Source organism: Mustelus asterias, chromosome 2 (genome assembly GCF_964213995.1).
Source record: "Mustelus asterias chromosome 2, sMusAst1.hap1.1, whole genome shotgun sequence".
NCBI lineage: Eukaryota > Metazoa > Chordata > Chondrichthyes > Carcharhiniformes > Triakidae > Mustelus > Mustelus asterias.
In genome coordinates, this window is record NC_135802.1 from 1,098,865 (window position 1) to 1,115,926 (window position 17,062).

Consider the following 17,062-nt stretch of genomic DNA (forward strand, 5'->3'; position numbering starts at 1 on the left):
GCCCCCACCACCCTCTGTGTAAAAAACATCCCTCTGATATCTGAGTTATACTTCGCCCCTCTCACCTTGAGCCCGTGACCCCTCGTGAACGTCACTTCTGATCTGGGAAAAAGCTTCCCACCGTTCACCCTATCTATCCCCTTCATAATCTTGTACACCTCTATTAGATCTCCCCTCATTCTCCGTCTTTCCAGGGAGAACAACCCCAGTTTACCCAATCTCTCCTCATAGCTAAGACCCTCCATACCAGGGAACATCCTGGTAAACCTTCTCTGCACTCTCTCTAACGCCTCCACGTCCTTCTGGTAGTGCGACGACCAGAACTGGACGCAGTACTCCAAATGTGGCCTAACCAGCGTTCTATACAGCTGCATCATCAGACTCCAGCTTTTATACTCTATACCCCGTCCTATAAAGGCAAGCATACCATATGCCTTCTTCACCACCTTCTCCACCTGTGTTGCCACCTTCAAGGATTTGTGGACTTGCACACCTCGGTCCCTCTGTGTTTCTATACTCCTGATGACTCTGCCATTTATTGTATAACTCCTCCCTACATTATTTCTTCCAAAATTCATCACTTCGCATTTATCCGGATTAAATTCCATCTGCCACCTCTCCGCCCAATTTTCCAGCCTATCTATATCCTGCTGTATTGCCCGACAATGCTCTTCGCTATCCGCAATTCCAGCCATCTTCGTGTCATCCGCAAACTTGCTGATTACACCAGTTACACCTTCTTCCAAATCATTTATATATATCACAAACAGCAGAGGTCCCAGTACAGAGCCCTGCGGAACACCACTGGTCACAGACCTCCAGCCAGAAAAAGACCCTTCGACCACTACCCGCTGTCTCCTATGGCCAAGCCAGTTCTCTACCCATCTAGCCACTTCTCCTTGTATCCCATGAGCCTTAACCTTCTTAACCAACCTGCCATGTGGGACTTTGTCAAATGCCTTACTGAAATCCATATAGACGACATCCACGGCCCTTCCTTCATCAACCGTTTTTGTCACTTCCTCAAAAAACTCCACCAAATTTGTAAGGCACGACCTCCCTCTTACAAAACCATGCTGTCTGTCACTAATGAGAAAGTACACACGGGGAGAATGTGCAGACTCCGCACAGACAGTGACCGAAGCCGGGGATCAAACCCGGGTCCCTGGCGCTGTGAGGCAGCAGTGCTAACCACTGTGCCGCCGGACCACCCCTGCTGCCCTTGTCCTTCTAGGTGGTAGAGATTGTGGGTTTGGAAAACTTGGCAAGTTGCCACAGGTATCTTGTATTCACCATTTCTGGTAGATATAGTTTGGCAATGCGAAGGCAGGCAGCATCAAGAGTAGGTATAAGTAATTGGTGATGGCTAATTTCAATGGGATGAGAATGGATCTGACCCAGATGTACTGGGATCTAAGGCTGGCAGGCAAAGCAGTAAAGAAAAGCTAGTTTGAGTTCAGTCAAGAGATATTCCCTGGAGAGGGGAGGGAACAAGCTTGGAGGACTGAAGGGCCTGCGCCTGTGCTGTACTTTGCTTTGTACTTTGAGGGGACACAAATCCAGATCGCTCTGGACTTTGAAAGAGAAAGTTCAAACAGTGTCAGATGGGAACTAAAAATACAAAACAGAAGCAAAGAGCGATGATGAGAAAAGGCTGGCAGCTAACACAAAGCGGAATCCCAAACTCTTCTATAGGCACATAAATAGTAAAAGGGTGGTCAAGGCAAAGTACTCATTTAGAATCTCGCCCATTTCCATAGGCTCCATGCATAGATTCCCTCCACTATCCTTGAGAGGACCAATCCTTTCCCTGGCTACCCTCTTGCCCTTTACATACGTATAAAATGCCTTAGGATTTTCCTTAATCCCATTTGCCAAGGACTTTTCACAACCCCTTTTAGCCCTCCTAACTTCTCCCTTAAAGATCCGTGTGTGTCACTGAGCCAAGGGCTGAGAGGGGAACTGCCCTGGTTGGAGTTCAGACACGGATAGCGGAGTTATGGATGGTCTCCAGTTCTTGGAGCACAGTTAGGAGCATGCTGGACGGGTAGTATCTGCACAGTTTCAATAGCTCTGAAGGGGATGTCACACACATTAGTGATGAAGGTGGAAGATGGTGAGGGGACAGAGGCCAGTGGAGCTTGATCTGATACAGAGTAGAGATGTGAAATCAGTCTGAACTCGGAGAAAAGCAGCACAGCAAATCCAGACATCAAACAGTTAACAGTAGCACAGCCCTGATCCCAGACTAACATCCTGATTAATCAATGCCTCCTGTCCGTGCTACAACTCTCAAACTAACTCCATCATAACCGGTAAATACCTTTTCTGCCCTCGGTGGACTTTAACATGTCCAGAAACAGCCTGTCATCCGGTGCCAGTCGATTTCTGTTCTCCTGCCCTTTGTACATCTTGCAGTGAGAGTTCGGAAGGAGTGCTGAATCGAGTCTATTCCTGCTGTCTACTTGGAGCTGGTGGTTAGTTGACTGCACCCTCTGTGTTCACAGAGATCTGCTTGTCAGCGCGAGTTGTGAAAAGCTTTCATTGCAGCCCCTCCCTTCCCCCGTAAGGTACAGAACGAGGTGTGGCCACTCGTCATAACTGCAAATCACACCAATAAACGTACAGCTCAACCGGGGCAAGGACAAAGGGAGGCAGTCTGGAGGGAGTGAGGAGGGAGTGGGGGAAGGGATGGGAGGGGGGGAGTGGGGGGGGGGTGGGGGGGGAAGGGGGAGGGGGGGAGTGGGATGGGGGGGAAGGGGGAGGGGGGAGTGGGATGGGGGGGGAAGGGGGAGGGGGGGAGTGGGGGAGTGGGGGGGGAGTGGGGGGGGAGTGGGGGAGTGGGGGGGGAGTGGGGGAGTGGGGGGGGAGTGGGGGAGTGGGGGAGGAGTGGGGGTGGGGAGGAGTGGGGGAGGGGGGGAGTGGGGGGGAGTGGGGGAGGGGGGAGGGATGGGGGGTAGTGGGGGAGGGGGGAGGGATGGGGGGGAGGGGGGAGGGATGGGGGGGAGTGGGGGAGGGATGGGGGGGAGTGGGGGAGGGATGGGGGGAGTGGGGGAGGGATGGGGGGGAGTGGGGGAGGGATGGGGGGGAGTGGGGGAGGGATGGGGGGGAGTGGGGGAGGGGGGAGGGGGGAGTGGGGGAGGGGGGAGTGGGGGAGGGGGGGAGCGGGGGGGAGTTGGGGAGGGAGGGAGTGGGGGGGAGTTGGGGAGGGGGGGAGTTGGGGAGGGGGGAAGTTCGGGGAGGGGGGAAGTTGGGGAAGGGGGGAGTGGGGGAGGGGGGAGTGGGGGAGGGGGGAGTGGGTGGGGGAGGGAGTGGGGGAGGGGACGGAGTGGGGAAGGGGACGGAGTGGGGGAGGGGGAGGGAGTGGGGGAGGGGGAGGGACGGGAGTGGGGCATGGGGTAGGGTGGAGGTGGGGCATGGGGTGGGGTGGAGGTGGGGTAGGGAGAGAGAGTAGAGGGTGGGGAGTAGGGAAGGAGGAGCGAAGACAGTGGGGAGGAGTGGGGTAGAAGTGGGGAGGGGGAGGGAGTGGGGGAGGGGAAGGGAGTGGGGGAGGAGGAGGGAGTGGGGGAGGGGGAGGGAGTGGGGGAGGGGGAGGGAGTGGGGGAGGGGACGGAGTGGGGAAGGGGACGGAGTGGGGGAGGGGGAGGGAGTGGGGGAGGGGGAGGGACGGGAGTGGGGCATGGGGTAGGGTGGAGGTGGGGCATGGGGTGGGGTGGAGGTGGGGTAGGGAGAGAGAGTAGAGGGTAGGGAGTGGGGAGTAGGGAAGGAGGAGCGAAGACAGTGGGGAGGAGTGGGGTAGAAGTGGGGAGGGGGAGGGAGTGGGGGAGGGGAAGGGAGTGGGGGAGGAGGAGGGAGTGGGGGAGGGGGAGGGAGTGGGGGAGGGGGAGGGAGTGGGGGAGGAGGAGGGAGTGGGGGAGGGGCAGGGGGAGGGAGTGGGGGAGGGGGAGGGTGTGGGGGAGGAGGAGGGAGAGGGGGAGGGGGAGGGAGAGGGACTGGGGGAGGGGGAGGGAGTGGGGGAGGGGGAGGGAGAGGGGGTGGGGGTGGGGGAGGGAGTGGGGGAGGGGGAGGGAGAGTGGGGGAGGGGAGCGAGTGTGGGAGGGGGAGGGAGGGGGGAGGGGGAGAGAGTGGGGGGAAGGGGAGGGACTGGAGGGGGGGGAAGGGAGAGGGAGTGGGGAAAGTGGACAAGGAGTGAGAGTGGCGAGGGAGTGGGGAATGAGGAGAGAGTGGGAGAGGGAGTGGGGGAGAGAGTGGGAGAGGGAGTGGGGGAGGGAGTAAGGAGGGAGTGAGGACAGAGTGAGGCAGTGAGTGAAGAGGGAATGAGCAGTGAGTGAGGAGTGAGCGAGAAGGGAGGGACATGGATCAAGGAGGGAATGAAATAAAGAGGGAGGGAGTAAGGAGTAAGCAGAGACCTTCCTCTACGCAGCCCTATTACAGAGTGTGCAGCCCCCATGGTGGATCAGCTTGTGTACACTGTGCAGCCTCTGTGGTTGACCAGCTTGTGTACACTGTGCAGCCTCTGTGGTAGACCAGCTTGTGTACACTGTGCAGCCTCTGTGGTAGACCAGCTTGTGTATACTGTGCAGCCCCCGTGGTGGACCAGCTTGTGTATACTGTGCAGCCCCCGTGGTGGACCAGCTTGTGTATACTGTGCAGCCTCTGTGGTGGACCAGCTTGTATATACTGTGCAGCCCCCGGAGTGGACCACTCACCAAAGGAGTTTGTTTCTAGCCAATCAAGTCCTTTAATCAGTTTAAATTTCTCAATCACCCTTTAATTTTTGACATTCAGGAAACAAATTCTAGTTTGATGTAAAAGCATCAAATCTGTAACTCATCTCCTGACTCCCCAAATCCTGTCCACCATCTACAAGGCACAAGTCAGCAGTGTGATGGAAATCTCCCCCCTTCCCTGGATGGGTGCAGCTCCAACATTCCAGAAGCTCGACACCATCCAGGACAAAGCAGCCCCGCTTGATCAGCACCCCATCCACAAACATCCACTCCCTCCACCACCAACGCACAGTGACAGCCGTGTGTACCATCTACAAGATGCACTGCAGCAACTCACCAAAACTCCTTAGGCAGCACCTTCCAAACCCACGACCACTTCCATCTAGAAGGACAAGAGCAGCAGATACCTGGGAACACCCCCAACTGGAGATTCCCCTCCGAGTCACTCACTATCCTGACTTGGAAATATATCGGCCGTTCCTTCACTGTCGCTGGGTCAAAATCCTAGGACTCCCTCCCTAACCGCACTGTGGGTGTACCTACACCTCAGGGATTTTTGGCCTCTCAGAAAATGAAGGAATATGGGAATTGGGTGGGAAAAGAGGCTGAAGATCAGCCATTGAAAGGGTGAGCAGGCTCGATGGGCCGCATGGCCTACTCCTGATCCTTTTTCCGATGATCTTCTGGATTGCAATGGGTCAAAAAGGTAGCTGAGCATCACGTCCTGAAGGGCAACGAAACAAGATTACTGGCCTTCCCACTGATGCCACAGGCCATGAATGAATTTAAAACATCCATCATTAACATGTACTAAATTGCTTCTGATGTGGAGATACCGGCGTTGGACTGGGGTAAACACAGTAAGAAGTCTCACAACACCAGGTTAAAGTCCAACAGGTTTATTTGGAATCATGAGCTTTCGGAGCGCTGCTCCTTCCTCAGGTGAGTGTTCCCACTCCAAATAAACCTGTTGGACTTTAACATGGTGTTGTGAAACTTCTTAAATTGCTTCTGCCATATGTCTGCCCATTTTGCCAATCTCACAGTGTCCTCCCCAAGTTTGAATAAAGAACAAAGAACAATACAGCACAGGAACAGGCCCTTCGGCCCTCCAAGCCTGCGCCGCTCATGTGCGCAACTAGACCTTTCGTTTGTATCCCTCTATTCCCAGTCTGTTCATGTGGCTATCTAGATAAGTCTTAAACCATCCCAGCGTGTCCGCCTCAATCACCTTGCTTGGCAGCGCATTCCAGGCCCCCACCACCCTCTGTGTAAAATACGTCCTCCTGACATCTGTGTTGAACCTTGCCCCCCTCACCTTGAACCCGTGACCCCTTGTGTTCGTCACCTCCAACCTGGGAAAAATCTTCCCACTGTTCACCCTATCTATGCCCTTCATAATTTTATACACCTCTATTAGGTTGCCCCTCATCCTCCGTCTTTCCAGGGAGAACAACCCCAGTTTACCCAATCTCTCCTCATAGCTAAGACCCTCCATACCAGGCAACATCCTGGTAAACCTTCTCTGCACTCTCTCTAATGCCTCCACGTCCTTCTGGTAGTGCGGCGACCAGAACTGGACGCAGTATTCCAAATGTGGCCTAACCATCGTTCTATACAGCCGCAACATCATATGCCAACTTTTATATTCTGTGCCCCGTCCAATAAAGGCAAGCATGCCATACGCCTTCTTCACCACCCTCTCCACCTGTGCTGCCATCTTTAAGGATCTGTGGACTTGTACACCCAGGTCCCTCTGTGTTTCTATAAGAACAAAGAACAAAGAACAGTACAGCACAGCAAACAGGCCCTTCGGCCCTCCAAGCCTGTGCCGCTCCTTGGTCCAACTAGACCAATCGTTTGTATCCCTCCATTCCCAGGCTGCTCATGTGACTATCCAGGTAAGTCTTAAACGGTGTCAGCGTGCCTGCCTCCACCACCCTACTTGGCAGCGCATTCCAGGCCCCCACCACCCTCTGTGTAAAAAACATCCCTCTGATATCTGAGTTATACTTCGCCCCTCTCACCTTGAGCCTGTGACCCCTCGTGATCGTCACCTCCGACCTGGGAAAAAGCTTCCCACTGTTCACCCTATCTATCCCCTTCATAATCTTGTACACCTCTATTAGATCTCCCCTCATTCTCCGTCTTTCCAGGGAGAACAACCCCAGTTTACCCAATCTCTCCTCATAGCTAAGACCCTCCATACCAGGCAACATCCTGGTAAACCTTCTCTGCACTCTCTCTAACGCCTCCACGTCCTTCTGGTAGTGCGGCGACCAGAACTGGACGCAGTACTCCAAATGCGGCCTCACCAGCGTTCTATACAGCTGCATCATCAGACTCCAGCTTTTATACTCTATACCCCGTCCTATCAAGGCAAGCATACCATATGCCTTCTTCACCACCTTCTCCACCTGTGTTGCCACCTTCAAGGATTTGTGGACTTGCACACCTAGGTCCCTCTGTGTTTCTATACTCCTGATGACTCTGCCATTTATTGTATAACTCCTCCCTACATTATTTCTTCCAAAATGCATCACTTCGCATTTATCCGGATTAAACTCCATCTGCCACCTCTCCGCCCAATTTTCCAGCCTATCTATATCCTGCTGTATTGCCCGACAATGCTCTTCGCTATCCGCAATTCCAGCCATCTTCATGTCATCAGCAAACTTGCTGATTACACCAGTTACACCTTCTTCCAAATCATTTATATATATCACAAATAGCAGAGGTCCCAGTACAGAGCCCTGCGGAACACCACTGGTAAGAAGTTTAACAACACCAGGTTAAAGTCCAACAGGTTTATTTGGTAGCAAAAGCCACACAAGCTTTCGAGGCTCTGAGCCCCTTCTTCAGGTGAGTGGGAATTCTGTTCACAAACAGAACTTATAAGACACAGACTCAATTTACATGAATAATGGTTGGAATGCGAATACTTACAACTAATCCAGTCTTTAAGAAACAAAACAATGGGAGTGGAGAGAGCATCAAGACAGGCTAAAAAGATGTGTATTGTCTCCAGACAAGACAGCCAGTGAAACTCTGCAGGTCCACGCAACTGTGGGAGTTACAAATAGTGTGACATAAATTCTGATTCTAGGATCGCATGATAAAGACTCAGGAGGAAAAAAGCAGAAATATTTATGTGAAATAGTGTGACATAAACCCAATATCCCGGTTGAGGCCGTCCTTGTGTGTGCGGAACCTGGCTATCAGTTTCTGCTCCGCGACTCTGCGCTGTCGTGTGTCGCGAAGGCCGCCTTGGAGAACGCTTACCCGAATATCAGAGGCCGAATGCCCGTGACCGCTGAAGTGCTCCCCAACAGGAAGAGAACAGTCTTGCCTGGTGATTGTCGAGCGGTGTTCATTCATCCGTTGTCGCAGCGTCTGCATAGTTTCCCCAATGTACCATGCCTCGGGACATCCTTTCTTGCAGCGTATCAGGTAGACAACGTTGGCCGAGTTGCAAGAGTATGTACCGTGTACCTGGTGGATGGTGTTCTCACGTGAGATGATGGCATCTGTGTCGATGATCCGGCACGTCTTGCAGAGGTTGCTGTGGCAGGGTTGTGTGGTGTCTTGGTCACTGTTCTCCTGAAGGCTGGGTAGTTTGCTGCGGACAATGGTCTGTTTGAGGTTGTGCGGTTGTTTGAAGGCAAGAAGTGGGGGTGTGGGGATGGCCTTGGCGAGATGTTCGTCTTCATCAATGACATGTTGAAGGCTCCGGAGGAGATGCCGTAGCTTCTCCGCTCCGGGGAAGTACTGGACAACGAAGGGTACTCTGTCCACTGTGTCCCGTGTTTGTCTTCTGAGGAGGTCGGTGCGGTTTTTCGCTGTGGCGCGTTGGAACTGTTGATCAATGAGTCTAGCGCCATATCCTGTTCTTATGAGGGCATCTTTCAGCGTCTGGAGGTGTCTGTTGCGATCCTCCTCATCCGAGCAGATCCTGTGTATACGGAGGGCTTGTCCGTAGGGGATGGCTTCTTTAACGTGTTTAGGGTGGAAGCTGGAGAAGTGGAGCATCGTGAGGTTATCCGTGGGCTTGCGGTACAGTGAGGTGCTGAGGTGACCGTCCTTAATGGAGATGCGCGTGTCCAAGAATGCAACCGATTCCGGAGAGTAGTCTATGGTGAGCCTGATGGTGGGATGGAACTTGTTGATGTCATCATAGAGTTGTTTCAGTGATTGTTCACCATGAGTCCAAAGGAAGAAAATGTCATCGATGTATCTAGTGTATAGCACCGGTTGAAGGTCCCGTGCGGTGAAGAAGTCTTGTTCGAACCTGTGCATGAAGATGTTGGCATATTGAGGTGCAAATTTGGTCCCCATGGCTGTTCCGTGTGTCTGGATGAAGAACTGGTTGTTGAAGGTGAAGATATTGTGGTCCAGGATGAAGCGGATGAGATGTAAAATTGCATCTGGAAACTGGCAGTTGTTGGCGCTGAGCACTGAGGCCGTTGCAGCAATGCCATCGTCATGGGGGATGCTGGTGTAGAGTGCTGAGACATCCATTGTGACGAGGAGCGCTCCTGGTTCAACTGCTCCATGTGTGCCGAGTTTCTGTAGGAAGTCCGTCGTGTCGCGACAAAAGCTGGGGGTTCTTTGTACAATGGGTTTCAGGATGCCCTCGACATAGCCGGAGAGGTTCTCGCACAGGGTCCCATTGCCCGATACGATGGGACGGCCGGGTGTGTTTGCCTTGTGTATCTTCGGGAGGCAGTAGAGATCTCCAACGCGGGGAGTACGTGGGATGAGAGCACGGAGGGTGTTCTGAAGGTCCGGATCAAAGGTCTTGATCAGAGTGTTGAGTTGACGGGTGTGTTCTTTGGTCGGATCTGCAGCACCACTGGTCACAGACCTCCAGCCGGAAAAAGACCCTTCGACCACTACCCTCTGTCTCCTATGGCCAAGCCAGTTCTCCACCCATCTAGCCACTTCTCCTTGTATCCCATGAGCCTTAACCTTCTTAACCAACCTGCCATGTGGGACTTTGTCAAATGCCTTACTGAAACCCATATAGACGACATCCACGGCCCTTCCTTCATCAACCGTTTTTGTCACTTCCTCAAAAAACTCCACCAAATTTGTAAGGCACGACCTCCCTCTTACAAAACCATGCTGTCTGTCACTAATGAGATTGTTCCGTTCTAAATGCACATACATCCTGTCTCTAAGAATCCTCTCCAACAACTTCCCTACCACGGACGTCAAGCTCACCGGCCTATAATTTCCTGGGTTATCCCTGCTACCCTTCTTAAACAACGGGACCACATTCGCTATCCTCCAATCCTCAGGGACCTCACCCGTGCCCAAAGAAGCGACAAAGATTTCCGTCAGAGGCCCAGCAATTTCATCTCTCGTCTCCCTGAGCAGTCGAGGATAGATGCCATCAGGCCCTGGGGCTTTGTCAGTTTTAATGTTCCCTAAAAAACCTAACACTTCCTCTCTTGTCATGGAGATTTTCTCCTGATGGTTCTGCCATTTATTGTATAGCTCCCCCTTACATTAGATCTACCGATGGTACCATCCTGCTTGCTATTTTCCATGTTGCCAGGTATTGTGTTCCCCTCAGTCTTTGACAAACCCTTGTCCATGTCACTGGACAAGAGCAGGTAAAAAGACTCACATAACTGTTCCCAGTCATTTAACCAATGTGTTTTTGTGCTGTTCCTGTCCTTAAATCCCATTAGCTTGAACTTTGCTCACTAGGTATTCTTGTGGTACCCTGTAATAAATACCTTTGAAAGCCAAAACCTTGACAGGTTCTGTAAATCTCAAGAGCTTTCCTTCACCTCCACCCTCGGAAGAACCTTATCAAATATTTTATGAAGTTCAGATAGATAATGTCCAGAAACACTCCCTTATTCTTCATCCAACTGCATTGCTCAGGCATGACTTTACTCGTAATAAATCTAATCACCTTTAATTATTTCAGATGCTTAGTCACGGAATCTCAATAAATACACTTGGATTCTGGGAACTCACCTGGATCACTGCAGTCCTGTCTAAAACATGTTTTAAAGCTAAGCTGTATCACCACTGGGAGGAGGACATGTTTACTTAAGCACAGGGTGTGGACTGCCAGAGTGTGAACAGCACAAGCTGATAGCCCAGGGGCAGGTGAGTGAGATGCAGCAAGTGAGTCGCAGCATTCCCCAGCTTGTCTAGACAGATCTCTGCACAGCACACGTTGGCCAGAATCCAATCGAGAATCCAGTCCAGACAGGAATCCGGAGCAAAACAGCAGATCCCAGAGAAACAGAAGAGTCTGAAGCATGTGATGTGGAGGAGTACGAGGTGCGGAGGGAATGAGGGTGGGACAGGACTCCTGTGTGTACATGTGTTTCCCCATCTGTCTCTCTCTACCTTCTTATTCCAATCTCTCAATCCTGGTTACAAGGGATCTGTCAGATCATGTGATCACATCCCATAACTTCACAGGGTGTCATTAGACCAGGGAAACACCTCCCCCAACACATCACAGGGCCCTGTTAATTTTCTCAATGGTCTAGCTTGGATAGCCAATGGATACATTGTCATCAGCCACACAGGGAGAATTTTCATTATAATCAGGATGCTGTGGCCACTCCAAACTGTTTTTAATTAGTTCAACACCAAGAAATTTCAAGCCAAGCTCCTCGGTAAATTCTGCATCTCCTGTGATGAGTGACACAAAATGGTCGCCTGTTCAAGCTAGCTAATCAGAATCCTGGAGCTCTTTACACCAATCTCCATTCCCTTCCCCTGTTTTGTTGATATTGATCAGGGGGCTGTTCCTGGATAATTTGCTCCTGTAACTCCTGTAGTTTCCACACGGACTTCACAAGCAGAACATTCCAAACTCGCTGCCCATCAATCAGTATCTCATCTTCATATCCATCAAGTGTCTGCCTCATAAGCATGTCCGTTCAGATGTTGAATAAATATGGTGAGAGGATACATGTTGTCGAACACCTTGTTTGAACCATTCTGAACAGGCCTCAGTAACTCTGAGCCAAATTCATTGCTGACATGGAGTTTTAGCAAGTTGTGGTGGTGACCTCACATTATCAGCCAGAGTGTGAGAGCCATTCAAATCCTTTCTCACATTCAATGATGCAGACAGCTATTGGCTGCTGCAGATCCTGGACTTTGCTTATTAAGATTCTAAAATTAGTGACTTAGAACAAAGAAAAGTACAGCACAGGAACAGGCCCTTCGGCCCTCCAAGCCTGTGCCGATCATGATGCCTGAACTGAACTCAAAGAAACCTTCTGCCCTCACTCGGTCCGTGTCCCTCCATTCCCTCCATATTCATGCACCCATCCAGATCCCTCTTAAATGTTGCTAATGTGCCTGCTTCCACCACCTCCTCTGGCAGCGCGTTCCAGGCACCCACCACTCTCTGCGTGAGACACTTCCCCCACACATCTCCCTTAAACTTTCCCCCTCTCACCTTGAACCTGTGTCCCCGTGCAATTGACACTTCCACCTGGGAAAAAGCCTCTGATTATCCACCCTGTCTGTGCCTCTCATCATTTTGTAGACCTCTATCAGGTCTCCCCTCAGCCTCCGTCTTTCCAGTGAAAACAATCCCAGATAATTCAATCTCTCCTCATAGTCAACACCCTCGAGACCAGGCAACATCCTGGTGAACCTTCTTTGCACTCGCTGCAAAGCTTCCACGTCCTTCTGGTAGTGCGGTGACCAGAACTGCAAGCAATACTCCAAATGTGGCCTAACCAAGGGAAATCTACTGAAGAGAGGTGGCAGTTTTTAAAGGAATGTCTGTCTAGGGTTCTACAGGACAATGTTCCGAGCAGACAGGGAGGAGTTGGTAAGTTAAAGGAACCGTGGTGCACAAAAACTGTGCAGGAGCTAGTCGAGAAGGAAAGGAAAGCGTGCAAAAGGTTCAGAGAGCTTGGCGAAGATAGGGATCTAGATGAGTATACGGCTTGTAGGAAGGGACTAACGAAGGAAATTAGGAGAGCCAGAAGGGGTCACAAGAAGGCCTTGGCAGGTAGGATTAAGGAAAACCCTAAGGCGTTCTATAAATATGTGGAGAGTAAAAGGATGAGATATGAAGGAATAGGGCCTATAAAAGGTGAAGGCGGGAAAATCAGTACAGAACCAGTAGAAATGGCAGAGGAGCTTAATGAGTATTTTGCCTCGGTTTTCACAGAGGAGAAGGACCTGGGTGGATGTACTGTGGGCTTGCGGTGGACTGAAAAGATTGAGTATGTGGACTTTAACAAAGAGGCTGTGCTGGAATCTTTGAATGGCATCAAGATAGATAAGTCGCCGGGTCCGGATGGGATGGACCCCAGGTTACTGTGGGAGGCGAGGGAAGAGATTGCAGAGCCTCTGGTGATGATCTTTGCGTCGTCGATGGAGACGGGAGAGGTGCCGGAGGATTGGAGGATTGCGGATGTGGTTCCTATTTTCAAGAAGGGGAATAGGGATGGCCCAGGAAATTACCGACCGGTGAGTCTAACCTCAGTGGTTGGTAAGCTGATGGAGAAGATCCTGAGGGACAAGATTTATGAGCATTTAGAGAGGTTTAGTATGCTCAAGAATACTCAGCATGGCTTTGTCAAAGGCAGATCGTGCCTTACGAGCCTGGTGGAGTTCTTCGAAAATGTGACTAAACACATTGACAAAGGGAAAGCGGTAGATGTGGTTTATATGGATTTTAGCAAGGCGTTCGATAAGGTACCCCATGCAAGGCTTCTCGAAAAAGTGAGAGGGCATGGGATCCAAGAGGCTGCTGCCCTGTGGATCCAGAACTGGCTTGCCCAAAGGAGGTAGAGAGTGGGTATAAATGGGTCTTTTTCTAATTGGAGGTCAGTCACCAGTGGTGTGCCCCAGGGATCTGTTCTGGGACCCTTGCTGTTTGTCATTTTCATAAATGACCTGGATGAGGAAGTGGAGGGATGGGTTGGTAAGTTTGCCGACAACACGAAGGTTGGTGGGGTTGTGATAGTCTGCAGGGATGTCAGAAGTTACAGAGGGACATAGATAGGATGCAAGACTGGGCGGAGAAGTGGCAGATGGACTTCAACCCAGATAAATGCGTAGTGGTCCATTTTGGCAGGACGAATGGGAAGAAAGAGTACAATATAAAGGGAAAGACTCTTAGTACGGTAGAGGATCAGAAGGACCTTGGGGTCCGGGTCCATAGGACTCTAAAATCTGCCCCGTCCTCTCCCCATAGCCCTGTATCAATCCCAAACTAATCCCACTGCCCGCCCTCTCCCCTTAGCCCTGTATCAATCCCAAACTAATCCCACTGCCCCGCTCTCTCCCCATAGCCCTGTATCAATCCCAAACTAATCCCACTGCCCCGCTCTCTCCCCATAGCCCTGTATCAATCCCCAAACTAATCCCACTGCCCCGCTCACTCCCCATAGCCCTGTATCAATCCCCAAACTAATCCCACTGCCCCGCTCACTCCCCATAGCCCTGTATCAATCCCCAAACTAATCCCACTGCCCCGCTCTCTCCCCATAGCCCTGTATCAATCCCAAACTAATCCCACTGCCCCGCTCTCTCCCCATAGCCCTGTATCAATCCCGAACTAATCCCACTGCCCCGCTCACTCCCCATAGCCCTGTATCAATCCCCAAACTAATCCCACTGCCCCGCTCACTCCCCATAGCCCTGTATCAATCCCCAAACTAATCCCACTGCCCCGCTCTCTCCCCATAGCCCTGTATCAATCCCCAAACTAATCCCACTGCCCCGCTCTCTCCCCATAGCCCTGTATCAATCCCCAAACTAATCCCACTGCCCCGCTCACTCCCCATAGCCCTGTATCAATCCCAAACTAATCCTACTGCCCCGCTCTCTCCCCATAGCCCTGTATCAATCCACAAACTAATCCCACTGCCCCGCTCTCTCCCCATAGCCCTGTATCAATCCCCAAACTAATCCCACTGCCCCGCTCACTCCCCATAGCCCTGTATCAATCCCCAAACTAATCCCACTGCCCCGCTCTCTCCCCATAGCCCTGTATCAATCCCAAACTAATCCCACTGCCCCGCTCTCTCCCCATAGCCCTGTATCAATCCCGAACTAATCCCACTGCCCCGCTCACTCCCCATAGCCCTGTATCAATCCCCAAACTAATCCCACTGCCCCGCTCACTCCCCATAGCCCTGTATCAATCCCCAAACTAATCCCACTGCCCCGCTCTCTCCCCATAGCCCTGTATCAATCCCCAAACTAATCCCACTGCCCCGCTCACTCCCCATAGCCCTGTATCAATCCCCAAACTAATCCCACTGCCCCGCTCTCTCTCCATAGCCCTGTATCAATCCCCAAACTAATCCCACTGCCCCGCTCACTCCCCATAGCCCTGTATCAATCCCCAAACTAATCCCACTGCCCCGCTCTCTCCCCATAGCCCTGTATCAATCCCAAACTAATCCCACTGCCCCGCTCTCTCCCCATAGCCCTGTATCAATCCCGAACTAATCCCACTGCCCCGCTCACTCCCCATAGCCCTGTATCAATCCCCAAACTAATCCCACTGCCCCGCTCACTCCCCATAGCCCTGTATCAATCCCCAAACTAATCCCACTGCCCCGCTCTCTCCCCATAGCCCTGTATCAATCCCCAAACTAATCCCACTGCCCCGCTCTCTCCCCATAGCCCTGTATCAATCCCCAAACTAATCCCACTGCCCCGCTCACTCCCCATAGCCCTGTATCAATCCCAAACTAATCCTACTGCCCCGCTCTCTCCCCATAGCCCTGTATCAATCCCTAAACTAATCCCACTGCCCCGCTCTCTCCCCATAGCCCTGTATCAATCCCTAAACTAATCCCACTGCCCCGCTCTCTCCCCATAGCCCTGTATCAATCCCCAAACTAATATCTCCACCCTTTGCTGACTCTATACTTATCCATCTCTTCTTCATGTTGTAATAGTCTCTGCCTCAGACTGCCTGATGTCCCCAAGTACCTTGAATTGCAGCCCCAGCCCCCTGACTCAGGACCCCGATCCCCCCAGCCAAACAGCGGCTGGGACATGCTGCTGATGCCAGTCTTTGGGGCAGACGGCCCAGCATCACACTGAGACTGTCATTCATTTCCCACATTATTCAGTGTGTGATGGGCTGTACATGGTTTTGCTGTGATAGAACATAGAACATTACAGCGCAGTACAGGCCCTCCGGCCCTCGATGTTGCGCCAACCTGTGAAACCAATCTGAAGCCCCTCTAACCTACACTATTCCAATATCATCCATATGTTTATCCAAACATGGCAGCATTGAGTTAGTGGTGAATATCATTCGTGCTGCTGCTGTCCAGTAGCAGCGTGGAACAACTGGCTCCAGCTGTTCCTCAGAGTTTTCAGATACCTGAGCCTTTCAGGGTAATCTGGGATAGACTGGGGCACTCGGCAGGGCTGAAAGTGATGGCCTGAGGTCTGTCTATGAGTTTGCAATATACAAAATGATGCGATCAGGGATCTGCCTATCCACCAGCACTGTGTTCTCAGATAGTAGAAATTTGCTCATTTCTCTGACAATGTTTTCTTGCAAATTCCTGGCAGCTGCAACATGAAAAGCTTCAACAAAAAATGCCTCTGTTTCCAGGAGCAATAATTCCTGGGACTTGAGCACTAATATCTACAACAAACAGCCTGTGATCCATGTTTACTGGCTGGAGGGAGCTCCCTAGTCGTCTCAGGGAAGAACTGCATCAATTAATCACTGCTTCACCTTGTTCCCCTGGGGAGACAGGGATATTTCCCCCTTGGGGAGTTCAGGGTATTTTTCCACGGGGAGTTCAGGGTATTTTCCCCCCGGGGAGTTCAGGGTATTTTCCCCCCGGGGAGTTCAGGGTATTTCGCCCGGGGAGTTCCGGGTATTTCCCCCGGGGAGTTCAGGGTATTTCCCTCGGGGAGTTCAGGGTATTTACCCCGGGGAGTTCAGGGCATTTACCCCGGGGAGTTCAGGGTATTTCCCCCGGGGAGTTCAGAGTATTTCGCCCGGGGAGTTCCGGGTATTTCCCCCGGGGAGTTCAGGGTATTTCCCCTGGGGAGTTCCAGGTATTTCCCCCGGGTAGTTCAGGGTATTTCCCCCGGGGAGTTCAGGGTATTTCCCCCGGGGAGTTCAGAGTATTTCCCCCGGGGAGTTCAGAGTATTTCCCCCGGGGAGTTCAGAGTATTTCCCCCGGGGAGTTCAGGGTATTTCGCCCGGGGAGTTCAGAGTATTTCGCCCGGGGAGTTCCGGGTATTTCCCCCGGAGAGTTCTGGGTATTTCCCCCGGGGAGTTCCGGGTATTTCCCCCGGGGAGTTCAGGGTATTTTCCCCGGGGAGTTCAGGGTATTTCCCTCGGG

At 52.0% G+C, this 17,062-nt stretch overlaps 1 protein-coding gene across 16 annotated transcripts in view; it reads right to left on the reverse strand.

Moving 5' to 3' along the window:
• LOC144504463 (plectin-like) overlaps positions 1-17,062 on the reverse strand; it is a 745,079-nt gene that overhangs the window by 277,433 nt on the left and 450,584 nt on the right. Inside the window, exon 1 of one of the 16 annotated variants that reach the window (XM_078229856.1) lies at positions 2,324-2,490. The exons of 14 other annotated variants lie outside the window; for them this stretch is intronic. In XM_078229856.1, the coding sequence (XP_078085982.1) occupies positions 2,324-2,411 (88 nt within the window). In that variant the 5' untranslated portion in view covers positions 2,412-2,490. Of the gene's footprint in view, positions 1-2,323; positions 2,491-17,062 lie in introns of those variants that run through there. One more of the 16 variants, XM_078229830.1, reaches the window with a different exon arrangement.